Here is an 18,304-nt window from a genome sequence, read left to right on the forward strand (position 1 = left end):
TATATGTCAGAATCAAACAAGAAATAATGGGACATTTGACTCACCAAGTCTACCACGGTTTAGGTGTTTCCTAGGACTTCACATGTAACTTGAATGCTGGTAGCTGAAATCAAATGTTTTGTGCGATATCCTCAGTGGAAAAATTCCAAGGAGTTAGGGGACCTGGGGGGCAGCCCTCATTTAGGGAAGTTGTCAATGGGGTGGCTGGATTCCAAATCCTTCCTTTTGCCCAGCTGTACCCGTCTCACAGGTCACTATTCCCTGACCCAACAGCAGAGGGCAGCATGGGACGGCTCCACGTTCCCTTTCCATGGACCTCCTCTGGGTTTTGCTGCTCAGGATTCCTTTTCTCGTTTTCCTGGCAGGTACCGGATCATGACTCAGTGCTGGCAGCACCTGCCTGAGGACCGGCCCAACTTTGGCACCATCTTAGAGAGAATTGAGTACTGTACCCAGGTACCAGCCAATTTATTTTTACCTTGATGGAAGTTCTCACGTTTTATGTCAATAAGACTTCTGAGAACAAAACTGAGAAATAGGAAACTTAAATTTTAGGTGATTTACAATAACCAGAAGTTAATGTAAATGATCTCTAATGCAGACTCTATAAAGAAAAATGTGGTACAGAGAAAGCAAATACACATGATAGCATCTGTTTCTGCATCAGTTCAGCCAGTGAGAGTTGGGACGAGGTGAGCAGGACATGGGGGGATGGCACTGACATGGGTCATTAAGGAAGGGAGATACACTGGCCTTGCCTTGCCATCTTTGGGAAGAACTGGTTCATAAGGAGAGGGGAATCGACAAAAGCCTTCAGTACACAGACAGACCTCTGGGAGTCTTTTCTCACTGCAAAGGGATAAGAGGGGATTAGGGCATTCCTGTCTTTCCTTGGGGGCAAAGGGGAAGGATAAATGTGCAATATGATATTCCACCTGCAACTGAGAATGCATATCTGCTAAATGATCACCTAAGACTACTCAATCCTTCTAGGAGCATGTTTGAATGTTCCAAATATTGCTGGATTTACAGAGTACTGTGCTTGCTCCGTGACAAACAAATACAGAAAGTAATTCCTGCCTTCACGAAGTATTCAATCTAGCAAGAGGGAAAGGACAGGTCTGTTACAATCTCTCAGGCATCTTGGAGACTAACCAGTTTTGTCCTAAAAGTATCTAGACCCTTCATCATAATCATCTTCCTCCGGACATTCTCTAGAATTTGTTCACATTCTTTTTAATGAATGGTCTTTAGAACTGAGCAGAACATTCCAGAGTCAGTCAGCCTTCTCATCACAGTATAAGGGAATAGTACTTCCCAGTTACCTGGACAGTCTTTGTCACCTGACATGCAAGGAACTAAGGCTCAGTTCTCTAGCACGTGATTTTTGACTGTTAGTGCAGAGCAGTAGCTAGGGAGTCAGCCTCAAAACCAGGAAGACCTTTGGTTTTCTGACCCTGTGCTGTGAGCAGATATTTAAGACTCAGATATTTAAGGTAGACAGGAGGTACCAACATATGTTGGTAGATGTCCATCCTATATGAATGAAATCATAAGTCCAGTGGCACACACTATCCTATCTCAGAAATATTCTGTTAACATAATCTAAAATTGTTAGCTTTTTTAGGGCTCAGCCTTTGCTATAACTTCCCTAAATCTTTGCCACAGGTTCTACCATCAAATCAGAGCTCCTCTAGCTTACAGATGTGTAGTTCATCTTTTTTAACCTAAATGCAGGACTTTCCATTATCTATGTGACATTTAATGTTGTTGGTCTTGGTTCAGTAGTCCAGCTCTGTAAAAGGCAATTTCAAATCTCGATTGAGTCATCTCTTGTTTATTAGGTATTCCTCCCAGTCTTGTCTACTTCAATTTTGAATCAAAAGTCCCACTTTTGTGTTTTGATCAGTTATTGGCCAAAGCCAGACTTGTGGTACTTCACTAGGGAGGCAAATCTATGGATTAATATTATTAATCACTTTGGGTATGATTCTTCTACTTAGCAGCAAATTTATCTAACATCGTTACCTCATCCATATTTCGGTCTCTTATCCATAAATGTGACATAGGAGACTGCATTTTGATGTTGATATCAAGATATACAATTGCCAAATGTGCCTCTGATCTACTGACCTAATAAACCTAACAGAAAATGAAGTGAGTTCTTAATGAACTCATGTTGGTCCCAGTGATCATTGTTTGTTTCTAAATGCCCACAACTGAGGTTTCATAATTCCAGAATTTTCCCCATGATGGACATCAAACCTACCAAGCCTGTGATTAATAAGAGAATCTCTTTGTAACCTACCAAGCCTGTGATTTATAAGAGAAGCCCCTTTATACTTAAGAAAAAATATCAGATTTGTTTATATCAGCTCTTGGTTCCTTCTCCTATCCTCCATGATTTTTTTTTTAGAAATCCCATCTTGTATTCTAAGATCACATCTGCAAGTTCCTTCATCACCTTGAGAAGATTCTGGTGCATACTACTACCTATGTGCCTCTGAACAAGTCACAATCTCTCTGGTCATTAATTTCTCCATATGTAAGGTGAGAGGATGAGTCGAAATCACTTCTAGCTCTAAATCATATGAAAATGTGAAGACAACCTCCAGGAAACAGTGTGATATTCTCTTACCATAGCCCCACCTTCTTTGGGCTTCCACCCTTTCCTTAAAATGGAAGACCTTACTTTTTTCCAGCATCAATATAGCATAGAAAGTTAAAAGTTCTGATTTTCCGTTTCCTTCTAATATCACTCCAGCTGCCTCCCACAGGAAGTGGACCCTACTTTATTCTTTTATCAAAGTGAAAAACCTTTCCTCTTCAGTTACATTTCTCATCTCCCTACTAAATCCCCCCAAGACTGCATATTTGGGACAAGGGTTTATTTTCCATAGTCAAACACAAACTTCTCTTCATTGGTCCTATTGAAAAAATAAAGTCATCATTCCACATCCTGAGTCTATCACCTCTCTCTGTTGTCAGGCAGGGGGTAGCATGCTTCATCATCGGTCCCCTGGAATCATGATTAAATAACGCATTGATCAAAGTTCTTATCTTTCAGAGTGTCAGTAAATAAATTGTTCTTCTGGTTCTGCTTACTTCCCTTAGCATTAATTCAAACATCTCTTCCCAAGTTGCACTAAACCTGCTTCTTTCATTATTTTTTACACAGTATTTCATTGATTCAGGGCAGCTAAATGGTACTGCAGTGGAGAGGGTGCTAAATCTAGGCTCAACAAGACCTGGGTTTCAAATCTCAGACATCTGCTACCTGTATAATCAACCCTAAGCAAGCCACTTAACTTCTGTGAGCCTCAGTTTCATCTATAAAATGGGAATAATTACACCTACCTCCCAGGTTTGGTATGAGGATAAAATGAGCTGTTTGTAAAGTGCTACTATTGTTATTTCTACACCATAATTTACTCACACTCCCTACCTTTACTTTTTAGTTCTTGGTCTCTATGAAAAGAACTATATTTTTTGAAAATATGAATCCTTTTCCTCTTTATTTGATATTTTGAAAATATAGGTTCAGTAACTGGCATTGCTAACTCAAAGGATAGACATAGTTTAATGAAAATTCCAAGTTGCTTTCCAGAACAGTTAGACAAGTCCACAGCTCTAACAATAACGTATCCACGTACCTGTTTTCCCACAGCCCCTCTCAACATGTCATTTTCATTTTTGTCAGTTTTGTCAGTCTGCTGCCTCTAAAATAGACCCTTAGAGATGCTTTAATTTGCATTCTCTAATGAGTGATTTGGGACATTTTTCAACACGACTACTGATAAGCTTGGATTTATTTTCTTTGAAAACCACCTAACATACTTTGACTTTCTCAGTTGAGGCTTCCTACTAAATTCCTAATTCCTCAGACAGATAGTATGATTTTTTCACACTTTTTTTTTCCCATACTAGTATTTTAAGTAGTGGACACTTAACAAATGCTACTGAATTTCATTGAATGTCTCTTAATAATTTGAGTTGACATTTGTCATAGAATTCTAAGTCTGGAAGAGAGCTTAAAAATCTAGTCCAACCTCCTCATTTTACAGATAGAGAAAATGAAGTCCAAAGAGGTTAAGTTTATACAGATAATAATTGGCAGAGTTTTAACTCCAACAGCTCTAAAGATGTCTAATATTTTTCCTATAATCATTATTGCTATGAATATATTGATCTATTAAATGTCTATAAACAAATGACCTTGAGCCTTGGCAAATTATAATTACTATGTAAATTGTAAAGCATTATATAAATGAGCTGCTGTTATTCTGAATATTTTTGCCAAAAAGATGACAACCTCTCCCTTCTCCAATCCCCTTACGATTTGCTCCATCAGCACAGTGATGTGCTTTCCAAATGTCACCTATCATTATATTCCATCTTAGGAAGGGATTACCCCTAACCACCCCAATATACCTATTACACTTGGCAGACCTAACTGGATTCTTCTCAGCAGAAATATGGGACATGGAACGTTCATTCCAGAATATTTGGAAGGTTATTCCACAAGAGAAGACTTGTAGCTCTCAAACAAGTCCAACAGCACAAAACATGTTTGTTCTCTTGTTGCATCCCATTCTTTTTCTCATTTGTCTCCTCCTGTAATTAATTTCCTTCTACCTTTTTGGAGACATTTTCTTTCTGATTTCATTTCCCAGATACTTCTTTAGTTTTTCCTAAGAATGTTCAGCCTCTAATAAATAGATGTGTAAAGAGAAGCTCTTCAGGCATGTTAAACCTTTTCTTCTAGTCTTGAAGGGAGAGAGGAATCCACATTGAGCATTCTATTATTTCACTTTAACCTCAGTCAGGAAAAGAATATAGCACATCTTCTCTACAGCTCAGCAATCCCTCCTTTGCATCATTAGCTGTGAAAATAGCTCCCTCTGGGAATTTCTCTGGGAATTGTAGATTTCCTGGTGCCTCTGGATTACAGGTGTTTCCTTGCTAACATCTCATCTTCCACCCCTTCCCCAACTGTTAGTCACAGTGTAAAATGAAACTAAATGAGCTGTTGTTCTTCCAGGGGCCCTCAAACTTTTTAAATAGGGGGTCAGTTCACTATCCTTCAGACTGTTGGAGGGCTGGACGATAGTTAAAAACAAAAACTTTATTTTGTGGGCCTTTAAATAAAGAAACTTCATAGCCCTGGGTGAGGAGGATAAATGTCCTCAGCTGCTGCATCTGGCCTGCGGGTGTAGTTTGAGGACCCCTGTAGACTGACTTTTCTCATTAAAAGTGTGCATAACAAGGGAAACTTAATAGGAATTTCTTATAAAATACTTAAAAGCTTAGACTTAAGAACTAAAAAAAAAATCTAAAAGACCTAAGATTCTACAATGTGTGTGTGTGTGTGTGTGGTGTGTGTGTCTGTCTGTCTGTCTGTCTCAAGGGCCTCTGGATAAAAGTGCCTCACACTTCTCCCTTGGTCTCACCCAGTACCAGAAAACTGAAGGAAATAATACCTTTCTAAATTTCCAAAAAAAATGGATGCAATGCACTTACTTTCTGATCAAACAATTCTCAAGTTTTCTCACTCCATTCCCAAGAGCAACATGTTGTAGAGCCGAACACCAACTACTACTGCAACATCTCTTTCTTTCTTTTTAAACCTACCTGGGGCTGTTTATGAAAGGCTATACTTTAAATGTCATTTTGAGATGTATATATATATGTGTGTGTGTGTAGTTACTAGATATTATACTATTGATCTTATTTTAAATTTTTATAAATCTATGGTCCTGAATTCCATAAGATGATGTTTCATTGCATAAGGGAGGTTTTTTAAATGGGCCATTTTAAAAATAACAAGTATGTTAGATCTAAAGAACTGAAGGGGGGATGGGGAGGAGTCATTATTATTTATGAAATTTTACACATGAGAGTAGAAGTATTGTGACAAATACCAAAGTTTAAAGTCTTTTAAGGCCCATATATAATTTTAACATGGAAGGTAAGAGAGAGTACCTGAAGAAAAAAAAAGTGGGCAGCTACTTGTCACTTAGAAACCTTTGCAGGGGACCATAGCAATCCAAGGCGAGAATGTCTTATAAATTGGTCTCTCTTACCCCTAGGATCCAGATGTGGTTAATACTGCTTTGCCAATAGAATACGGTCCAGTGGCTGAAGAGGAAGAGAAGGTGCCCATGAGGCCAGAAGACCCAGACAGAATACCGCCTCTCTTAGTCTCTCCACAGCAAGAGAAAAAGGAGGATGTGTGTCCATCACCCAGCCCCCCTCCACTGCCCACCACTTCCTCTGGCAAGCCCTTGAAGAAAGCCCTGGCTCTGGAGCCCCCAGTCCGTGTCACCAGAGGGACGCCTGGAGGAGGAGGAGGAGGAGGAGGAGGAGGAGGAGGAGGAGGACATGTCAACATGGCATATTCTCAGTCCAATCCACCCACAGAGCTGCACAAAGGGCGTGGATCAAGAAACAAACCAACCAGTCTTTGGAATCCCACTTATGGTTCTTGGTTTACAGAGAAATCTGCAACCAAAACCAATCCGCTGACCGAGGAGCAGCAGCCCGAGAGAGGGAAATCTGGGCCAGATGGACGCTCTACCACCAGCCCACCCAGCGTCGTTGCTGGCAGGCTGCCAGGGTCCTCCCTGCTCCTGGAACCGTCATCCCTGACTGCCACCATGACGGAAGTGCCTCTCTTTAGGCTCCGCCACTTCCCTTGTGGGAATGTCCACTATGGCTATCAGCAGCAAGGCTTACCGTTGGAGGCCACCCCGGCAGCTGGCAGTTACGGGGACTCCCTTCTTAGAAACCCGAGTAGCGTGACCCAGCCTGGTCCCTGAGCCTGTTCTGCACTCGCTTCTCCCCCTCGGGATTCTGGAGCCCACGGAGGAGAGAGTTCCACACGACAGCTCCACCACCAAGCAGAGACCAAAACATTGCCTTTCATTTTGTGCCAACCTGCTCTAAAGTGCCACACACAGAGAGACTGAATTCTCACAATGCACCAGAAAGGATGTGAGCATGGGTTCCTCCTACTCTTTCAAAAGAATAATGTCATTTAAAAAAACAAGTGTTAAATGCAAGGCCCCAAGTCGGTCGCATAAGCTCCCATGCATGCATGGTCAATGTACTCCTCCTTATGCTTCTTGTCGTAGCTTCTTGTCACACACAACTTGCTGCCTGCGTGTTCCATAGCTTGGCGTCACAGGTGTCATGTACTTACCAGTCAATGTGGACATAAACCATTTGAATGTGGGGGGAGGTGGGAGAAAGTTATTTATCTATTGTTATTTAGTATAATGAAGGCCATCCTTCATTTGGAAAAAGAAAAACATCTTCAGCTGTGGGGGTTCTTCTGAGGAAAGTTAAAGGGATGGGGATAGGCCCAAGAGGAACAGACAGTTACAAGCTGTATATTTTCACCTAAATGGAATACAGATGTACAGAAGAGGAATATGAAAAGACACCAGCAAGAGGGCCAGAGACTGAAATATCCCTTTACTGTACCTCTCGCCTTAAGAATATCTTCCTAAAAGATGAAAACTCTGAGGTTTCCCATTGGACTTTAAAACCTAAACTGTCTACTTACAATTAACAAAAAGTTTCCATTAACAAAAAGTCTTGTCAAAGTTGAATGAAGACCAAAAATGATGGGCAAAACTGCAGCCATAGCCACGCATTTCCAAAGCATAGAAACATGGCCATTTGGGGCCAAATATGTCAATAAGTGATATACCAAATCCTAGCAATGATTTCAGCCACACAGCCTACTAAAGAGAAATGCCTCAACTCATAGCCATACCCTGGCTTGCAGGAGCAATAGGAAACCCAAAAGAAGAAATATTGAAGTAGATATCTTCTTCCCAAGTATGGCTTGTTTTGTTTTGACTCCTTTGTTCTCTATTAGCTGATCATGATGTGAGTAGAACACTTTTGAAATATGCACAACATATTTTCTGGATATTTTTCAAGCAGAAGGAAAAGTGGTTTTGCAATTTTCTTTGGTGTTAAAAGGCCTAAGGAATTGGGAAATATTTGAGGAGTTGATCATATCAGTGCACCATGGTTTCCTCAACTTCCATAGATGGACATGACAGTGGTATAAGTGACAGTTTGGAAGTTCTGCAAACTCATCAACCTCTATTTTAAAGAAATGATAGTTTACTTTCAATTTTTCAAGGTGTCCCTCTAGTCTTCCCTTTACTTCTACATCTTATTTCTCTCACCCTTCTCATTATCAATTCCTTTTCCTAGTCATCAATGTGCTTCAATATCATTTTGGCCTCCTTTGGGGCAAAATTTTTCAGTAGTTGCTGAGTATCATAATGTTCCCAAGCAAAATGTCAATGCTTTCTCTTCTCTTTCTGGTTCTATATCTACTTTCTGTCCAGCTTAACTAGGGTTAGAGTAATATTTTAATGGAAAGGTGCTTGGAGTCAATGCTAACCAGCTGGAAAACTTCATTTCTCCTGATCTGGGATATTAATCACCTGCAAAATATTAATCTGATCCAGGTTCTCTAGCTGCTTTGTTCTACAGAAACAGTTCTTAAGACTGTGGCAAGACAAAATACCCTGGACACCTTTCCTCTTTCCCTACCACTTACCTACAAGTGAGGGAGAAACAATACCATTATAATTATAGCATAGAGATGAAAAAACCAGCAAAGTCTATTTTAGTAAACTTAGTAAATCCACATTAGACTCTCAAGTGAACAGTCTACAAACCACCTTGAGGGCTCTCATAACCACACTAAAGATAGACTGGAATGGAGGCTATGGCCAAGCCCAACACTGGCTATGAGCAAAGGTTTCCATTTAAGAGCATCCAAGACTAGCTAATTAAGCAGAAACAATGCATTTCAAGCTGATGCACTCAAGGACTTAAGCCCAGAACTTAGCCCCTTTAAAAGCCTATTGATCCACATAGGTTCAGAAGAATTCTCATTTGCTGAACTACTACAGCTTCCAGTTCAATGCCCAGTCCAAATGATTTCAAGAAGCTTCATATGGCTTTTGGGTGCTCCCCAAGAGAGCCGGCTTTACCCATTAGTCTCAGCTTACTTTGATTGATGTCTACCCACCCCTAGTTAAGAGCCCTTTAAATTAAAACTGCATCCATTAAAGCTATAATGAGTCAGAGTCAAAATGTTTTTATTTCTTCCCTCACCACATCTAGGGATAGTTCTATAATGTTCTTCTGTCCAGACATCATCCAACCCACCTAATGAGTTTCTCATGACATGTTTTTATCTCACCTGTCAAAAAGGTGATTTCTTGAGTATATACCTCTGTGTACGGAGCCCAACTAATATTAATACTAGATTCTTTTCAACTTAAGAGTAATCCCCATTTTCAAAATACTACTTTAGTCTCACATTTACCATTAGGGCAATACAAATGGCACTAGTCCAGGAGACAAGAAACTAAGTCTAATCCCGCTTCTGCCAGTCTGCCAGCTAGAAGACCGAGCAAGTCAATTCACTTGGTATTTTCAGCTATTAAATGAGGGGAATGTGTGAGATGATTGCTAAGGTGGTTTAGCACGCTAAGGTTTTATTAACATAAAAACTTAAGAGCCAACAGGTTAAGGCCCCCAAATCATCAAAAGACAGGTTTCCTTTTAAGCTCTGCTTCAGCATATTTTCTGAATCTTAGATGGTTACTCAACTGTAACCTACATTAACCTTAAAAAGCAATTTCCATAGCCATCCTCAAAGGAGACCCCAAAACATGAATCTCAGTGAAGGATGCTTTTCAGTGTCTCATATCCCCAGGAATGGCAATATCATCATTCTGGATACTAGCGGTACTGTGACATGCCAACAGAACATTGTACACAGTGTCCATTTAAGCTGTCTTTACTAATGACTTTCCAAAAAAGACTCCAAAGAAATTAAAAGCTGATTGGCTTCATTTCCTAGTAGCAAATGATGTTCTGTGTTCTTTTGTGGGGAGACACAAAACAAAAATTAAAAGTTCCCAGAAACCTCAACCTGTTGCCCTAAAAGGAAGGATAATTATTGAGAGCAAGCGGGAAAGTTTCTATCAGAAGCTCATTTTCACTTTGTATGCTGCATGGACATGTTTAATTTTTAATAGCTTCTCAAGAACAAAGATTTATTTTTAATTTTATTCATGGCTTTAGAAAAGTATTTTTAAAGTTTGATAAGAAGAGCCAGCCATCTTACAAATACTTAGTGAGAGGAAAGTAGATACCAGTTTTAGTGTTGCTAAAAAGCAACAAGCTTTCTTAGTCTAAAACAAGACTGTGCTGATCTAAAGCTATCAATACCTGTCTTGATCCATGCAAGATCACAAAAAGGCTGTCACTATCTCGCTTCTGTTTTTTTTCTTCTTTTTACCATCCTTCCCATATGTGTGTACACCCACATAATACTTTCTCCAGGTTATTCTCTCATGCTGCCTTTTGGCTGACAGCTTTCCTTTCTCAATGGTTCTGTCACCCATCTTTTCCTTGCCCCATCAAAATGTCAACAGAATGTGGGGACCAATTGTCAACTTTATTTAAACTGGCTCTGAATGAGGCAGGAATTGTGATTTGGGGATTTTCCAAGTTGTCACTTTTTAATCAATCTCTCATTGGAAGAATTTTAAGCAGTGTGGTATTCTAAACAGGATACCCCTTGACAACCTACAGGAAAGGCAGAACAAAACACAAAACCAGAAGACCATAATTTCACTTGTGACCATTTACTAGCTGTGTGACCAAAGAAAAAGTAATTCACCTCTCAGAGATTTGATTTATATATATACATATATATATTATATATACATATACATTTTAGAAGTGGAAGGGAACCTTAAATATTATCTAGGCTGAACTTTTTGTTTACATATATATATATGTAAACAAAAAGTTCAGCCTAGATAATATTTAAGGTTCCCTTCCACTTCTAAAAGCCCATATTCGATTCCCTATAATCAAGAAGTTGTATGTATCTGACTTATTCTTTCCAGAGACAATGTGGGATAAAATCTATGGTCAGGGTTTTCCATGACCTTGGCTGCTGATTCAAATTAAAGGTTAAAGCAAAATATTAAAGAATTAAAGGACAGGTTTGACTCCTTTGCAGACCTACACACAATATGGCATATCACACATTTTACTGCATGGTTTTGGAATAAGGAATCAAATTCAACAACATGCATTGAGCACTTACCATCTGCATTTGTAAAAGAGCTGGAGACACAAACCAAAGAATTTTAAGACATGACCCCTACCTTCAAGGAGCCTAGAATCTAGCAGGCAATACAGCCCAGGCAAATTAAAAAAAAAAAGAAATATGAATTAATAGATAATAAAAAGACAAAAAATGCAGAAAACTACATTTTAATACGGACTGACCCACTGGATATACACAAGTGCTAGGAGGATAATTATGTGAACAGAGAGTAAAACTGCATGGGCTTTACAGGTCTCATGGATTAAATGAAATTGACAAGATAGAAAGGAGAAACAAGTCTATTTAATGAGAAAATAGCGGTCCAGTCTTGGAGGGATCATTATTATTTCTCTCTTACCTGGAGGGTATCAAAATTGGGACACTACCACAACAGCAACCCTACTTGAAATCAAATTGAAACACTATTATTTTTCAAATTACATATTCCCTTTTAAAAATATGTCTACTTTAAAATTTCTGTTGTATTTGCTGATAGAGGAAGCAACAAAGTATGATGCAGAGAATTCTGAAATAAACTCTGGCTCAATTCAACTCTCTTAATCATCCTCATCGAGATAATCTTGAGCAGGTCAATTGACCTCCTTATGTGTCAGTTTCCTCACGTATAAAATAAAGGGACTGAAATAAATTGACCTCTGAAGACCCTTCCATCTGTAAATCTATGACATTATGTATTTTATTTTTAAAGACCAACACAGAAATTCCTGGGTGACCTTCTTTTGGGCTGTACAGTAAGACCCAAAATAAACCAGATGTCACTGGGGGACAAGCATCTTCTCACCATTACAGCAGCTATGCTGTCTGTGAGCATTGGAAAGTCACTAAAAGTGACAGTGATGACAATCAGTAACGTCTCTCAGAATTCATGGTCCTGAGGTGAAAAAGTCTTTTCCCTTATATTTCTATATACATTGAGCTGCAGAATCAATTGGATGATAATTCTTATAAATTCTTCTTGATAACAATTATGTTTATTTGGAAACTTTCAAAAGAAATGAAGTATTATGCATCTCCTCCCAAAAAGTATTCACATCTGCCTGATAAATCAATTTCCTGCATCTTAGTACATCTACTAAAATAGATAGCAAATTTAAAAAATTCAATTAAGCCTAACTCTTCTTCCTTTAAATTTTAAGTAACTGCACTATTCTCAGAAAAACAGATGTTACTCAGGACAGAGCTCATTCTCATGTCCCTGAGAACTAAAGCAATGGCACTGTTTGAAAAGAAATGGGCAGAGAGAGGTCTGGGTTTTTTTTTTAATAGTCACACAGCACACCAATGCTATTTCAAGCCATTAACTCTACATCCTGTCTGCATTTCTTTCTGAGACAAAGTAGGAGGGAGAAATCTTTTGAAACAATTATCCAATTCTGTCTTTGGCAATATGATAGAATTACTATCAAGATACATTTTTCCCTGGCAGTTTAAGAAAAGAAGTTATTCCCTGCTGCTGGGCCTATTGTCTAGATGAAGGTTAAACCATAGTCTCCCAAGCTGTCAGTGCAGTACTATACATGATCATTAAAACATATTTTAAATCTTTCATAAAAAGTTTTTCTGTCCAAAGGTATTTGCTAGTAATAGCCTTCCTTTATTAAAAACACCTGTGTGGAAGCAAACTCTTGTCACTGATACTGCCTGTTTGGTGATGTTCAATTGAGCCTCCAGAATCATATTGGAGTCAGAATAAGAGAAGAACCTGAATTCTTCTCTATTATTTCACCCTGGGTCTTTTTTGTCATGATGGACTTTGTATTACTATAAAGAAAAACACAATTATCAATTCAATTTTCAAATGACTTGGTCTGATTTTAGTTAAAATCACAAATGACTCAAGATTAACTTCAGAGAACATGTTCCCAATAAGATGGACACATAACCGGCAGAACACAGCACAGCCACTGGATGCTTAATTACCCTCTAATGCTTTATAGATGACTCAGTTATGACACAATGCCAGGCAAGGGTCAAGAAAAGTGGTTTTATTTCACCAATTCACAAAATACAACCCATGGAGAATATTGAAAGCATTACTGAAGTATATGCTAAGTGAACAGCAAGGATTCTTAGCTGCTGGAGTTTGAATCTAGATAGGATGGCCTGCATACACATACGTATGTACACACACACACACACACACACACACACACACACAGTGCAAGAGGTCGAATGATGTATCAAAAACATGAATTCAAACAACATCCTTCAGGCTAGGCTGATTTCTGATGGAAGAACTAAGGTTCAAATAGATTTATAAGTAGTGTGCAAAACCCATATTGGTTCTTAAATGACACCAGTTATCATAGGTAGGCAGGTGACATTTTTGGCTAACAGTCTCTCTTTAACAACCTGAAATATGGTTCTCACTATCCCCTCTAGTTAAAAATCACTCTCAGCTCTTCTGTCCAAAATGTGCAGTCACATAGAATTATATACAAGCACAATAACAAGCACTTGGTTATGTTGTCATCACAGAAATTAGAACAAATTCTCAAAAGGGGAACAGAAAGCTTTTCTTCTCTCCTCCTTGTGCCTTTTCCCACTAAGGGAGAGGCTGTAAGAAGCAGGTAGTGGTCTTACATGATGAGATCCCTTCATTTGCTATCTATAGCTCTAAATTTCTCCCCCTCAAATGGCTTCCATAAAAGCTTTAGCAAAATTTTCAGTAGAAAATTTCCTTTTGCTTACACAAAGGTATCTTGCTGCTCTGCTGTTAATAAAATCTTAACTTGTCCTGCTTAATTTATTCAGACCCACCATACAGAAAAGTTTCCTGGGGTCATCTATTGTATATACAGCAGCTTATGTGACATTGTTTATAAATAAGGGCCTATGTACTTCAGGGATACTATTATGAGACAAATAATACTAATAATATATATGATAATATGAGTTTTGTATTGACTATTGTATTTGTATTGTAACCAAGTGTAGTGAAACAAAAGGCATGAAGAAAAATGAAAAATAAAGTCTCATTACTGGCTTGCAAACTGTGGTGGTCTATGTTACAATGTCTCTGAGTCAATTAGGAAACCTGGAATCCTAATGAGAAGCTTTAAGGAGTAACAATGTTGTATCTGACAGGCAGAATGATATGAGTGCATATGTTGCCCGTGACACTTAAAACCGGGGAGACCATGGGCAAATTATGACCTTACCTGAGCCTCAGTTTCCTCATGTGTAAAATATTACTTCACCGGGATTGCTGTAAAGCTCAAATGATTTAAGGTATATAAAGTACTTTGCAAACTTTAAAAGTATAGTACAAATGTCAATTATTAGAAATTTAAATTATGGTCAGATCTATTCCCCAAATAAGAATGATTCCAACTCACATTTTCAAACATATACATATGGTTTGAATGATTTTATAATACAAGATAATTCCAGTGTGGAGGAATTTGGTTGTTACTCCTTAACTGGTCACTTCCTCCTTCTTAGTTTTCCTAGGTGGGCCTCAGTTCCCTCATATATCAAATTGAAGGCTTAACCTAAATGACCTTCTACCTTTTAGTTCTGAAACCCTGTAACATACTCATATAACAGCACCACTAAAACAAAATCATTATAGGAGACATTCCCTGGGGAGTTACTCAGTCCTGTGGGTTTTCTCAAGGCACATTCTCTGTGCTGAATGATTATTTTAGCATACTTCTTTCAAACTAGAGCTATAGAAGACTTAGAGGTACAAAGTTTATAAAGTTCAGTAAGTGAATCCACAGCTACAAATTAGTATACCAGATGAATAAATCAGTCAACTAGAAATTAAGAGTTGTTTCTTGACTCTGAAAATGATATTCATTTATCATGATTTTTAAATACTGTCCTAATAGGACAGCAGCTATTCTTAAACAAGTAAAGAAAGCCAAATTTAATTCTGATGGCCTTTCAAAATCTCTATCCTATACCTGACTTGAAATCACCCCATCCCCATTTAAATTTAATTTTAAATTTTAATAATTTAATTTTAATTTAAAGCATCTTTATGTAACCTCCTACTTGCAGGCAACATTTCATAATTCAAATATGTTCTGACCTCTTCCCACCTCTAAAAATTAAAAGCCCTATGATTCTTACAAAGCCCTGGAAGTTGACCAAAGTTATTCTGGAATTGATTCACTAAATATTATAAATTTACATTTTTACAAAAGCCTTCAGAGTTCCCTTGATCTAAGTGGGTAACCATGGGAATATAAAACACTGTAACTGGAATAGAAAGTATTTTGAGGGCAGGAGAGCCTTTTTAGATTTGACAGATAAGAGATTAAAATTTTTTGGCTAAAAATCTCTCCACACAAAATTGAACTTTGTCTAAACCAAGCACACCAAGAGTGAAACACATCTCTTTGGAGTTTGACTCCAGTAAACAAGTATGTATTGAAATTTAGTAATAGACTGAAAAATTTTGAAGAGTTTGATATTACTTCTGATTGTAATAAAGTTTCTTCTAAGTATTATTCATCTTGACTATTTACATTATTTGACTTTTACAAGTTGTTTGAGGACTGTATAAAATATCTGCAAATAACTTCTAAAGACTCTCGAGAATTATATGAACACAATAATAAAACACTCTTTACAGAAAAGTCATTGCTCATGGCTGAATCATACCAATATGATGAAAATTATACTGCCTAAATTAAGTGATATATTTTGGGCTATACAAATCACACTACAAAAGGGCTACTTTATTTACAAGGCTAAAGAAAATAATTCATTTGGAGGAACAAAGTGTCTAGAACAATAATAAAAAAGTAGGAATGAAGAGAGTATAGTATTTCCAGATCTCAAACTATATTATTAATTTGTAATTATCAAAACTATTTGGAACTAGTTTAAAAAAAAGAAAAGTACATCAGTATATCAAACTAGAAAAATGAGTCAGAAACAACCAAACTTAACAGCCAAGTGTTCAAATAAGCTCAAGAATAAACAACTTAGGAAAAACACTCCACATGAGATAATCACTACTCAGAAAATAGAAAACTATCTGACCAAAAAAAAAAAAATCATTAATAGCTTTAGACAAGCATCTACTATCATATATTATATTAAGTTCCCAAAAGATATGAGTTTAAGAAAAAAATTTCACGTTCAACAGAACAAAATACCTTTCACATTTATGATCAGGAAAGAATTCTTAACCAAACAAGAAATAGTGAGTATAAAGGATAAAATAAGGCTATTTTTGGTAACATGAAAAGCTTTTATACACACAAAAACAATGCAAATAGATCAAGAAGTATGGATATCATAATTTCAGGGGGGAAAAATCTTTCCATCAAATATTTCTTATAAAAGTCTGATACTCAAACTATAGAGAGCATTAAAATATAAAACCTTGAGTCATTCCTCAAGATATGTACTTAAAGGATATGGACATATAATAAATATGAAAGATTGTTTCAGATGGCTTTTAAGAAAAATGCAGATAAAGCAACTCAGATTTTTCCTCATTAGCAAATTAGCAAAGGTACTAAAAGATAGAAATAGTATTAGAGAGACTACAGGAAAACAGGGAAGCTAATACACTCTTAATAGATCTATGATTCAATACAACTGTTCTGTAAAACAACTAAGAATTATGCAAAAACAAGTGACTAAAATATACATACCCTTTTATTTCAGCAATACAACCGCTAAGCATATAACCCAAAGAGAAGACTTTGACCCAGAGATACCAAAAAAATTCACAGTAAAACTCTGTCATAGCAAAAAAACAAAAATAGTTCCCTCCCTTCACCCCAACTCCAAAAAGAGGAAAAAAAAAAAAAAAAAAAAAAAAAGCAGAAAGGCGGCCAGAAGGAATCACAGACAGGCAGGATAGCTTTGAAAGTAACATGTTACATTTATCATATACTCAAAAAGAAAATTAAGCTCTACAAAGATTTGAAGTTTCATGTACAACCCTCTTCTATTCCACAATGAAGACGAAAATATTCATGTTATTTTATGTCTAATTCAAAACTTTTAAAAAATTAAATTGACTATGGGGGCAGAAAATCACAAACCCTTGCAGATATAATCAATGTGTCTGTTGATTTTATTTGACTGTTTTTCTTCTCCTGTTACTAAGTAAGGCTTACTCAGTAGGGGAAAGGAGAGACATTTGAACATGACTGATGTCAAAATAAATAAAACTTACAAAAATAATAAAAGCAGATTTCTGAAGTATTAAGATATCTGCACCTTTAGTTTGAGGAGGCAGTATTGTCACTTATTTTAATGACATATTTTCTCCTCTTTTGTTCTGGATTTATGGATGATCATCTCAGTTTATACAAGTTTAAAACAATCTGCAAACACTGCTTTCCAGCATAAATTTTTAAGTAATTCTTTTCTTAAATGGCCATATCATACTAGTTATGTTTATATTTAATAGAATGGCACTTCTATTTAGATCATTACTTTGAAACTTTTGCAATCTTTCCCCAAACTTCACACTTTAAAGATCCATGATTTCAGCACTAAGATTACTAACTCTATCAACGCATCAGAAGCTCTCAGTGATTTCACACAAGGGTATCTTGAAGGATTGCTATAGGCCCAAAAGAACATCACTTTCTGAATAACCTGGTGATGAACCTCCCCAACTTGGCTAGGCTATTTGTTGGTTATTGGACAATAAAAGGGTAGTGTCCATAGTCAAAGTCTTTCAAGATTCAATAAGTCCTGTGGAGATAATTAACAGAGCTAGCTAGCATTGTAATGAAAAAAGTTTTGAGAACCCAAGGTCATCCTTGCCACGATGAGGCATCAAAGCATAATTTTAGTAAAAGAATATTTATATTCAATTCAAAAATATTCTGCAAAACATTTGTTCATTCAACACCGACTGATGAAGAGCCTACTATGTGTCAGGCACTTAATGCACAAGGTAATGGGAGAGATGTATTAGGAAGTTTACCATTTTGTTGGTTATCTTGTTGGTTAAAGTGTGAATAATAAAATATAAAAATTTAATTAGTCTGATAGGACCATGTGTATGAGTTTTTCTTAAAACTGTTTTCTTTGCATGTGTATAAAAAAGCAGAAGGACTATTTTCTATGTTTCTAGCAAGTATTTGTGAAATAACATTCCACCTATTAAAATACTATCTGCAATAGATGGTTTGT

At 37.1% G+C, this 18,304-nt stretch overlaps 2 protein-coding genes across 2 annotated transcripts in view; one reads left to right on the forward strand and one right to left on the reverse strand.

Annotated features, from left to right (window-relative positions):
* The window catches only part of ALK (ALK receptor tyrosine kinase), a 1,046,930-nt gene extending 1,037,820 nt beyond the window's left edge, over window positions 1-9,110 (forward strand). Inside the window, exons 28-29 of the mRNA XM_051976205.1 lie at window positions 366-456; window positions 6,090-9,110. Coding sequence (XP_051832165.1) covers window positions 366-456; window positions 6,090-6,818 — 820 coding nt within the window. The 3' untranslated portion in view covers window positions 6,819-9,110. The remainder of the gene's footprint in view (window positions 1-365; window positions 457-6,089) is intronic.
* The window catches only part of CLIP4 (CAP-Gly domain containing linker protein family member 4), a 126,901-nt gene that overhangs the window by 5,580 nt on the left and 103,017 nt on the right, over window positions 1-18,304 (reverse strand). The window lies entirely within an intron of this gene.

Source organism: Antechinus flavipes, chromosome 2, assembly GCF_016432865.1.
Source record: "Antechinus flavipes isolate AdamAnt ecotype Samford, QLD, Australia chromosome 2, AdamAnt_v2, whole genome shotgun sequence".
Lineage (NCBI taxonomy): Eukaryota > Metazoa > Chordata > Mammalia > Dasyuromorphia > Dasyuridae > Antechinus > Antechinus flavipes.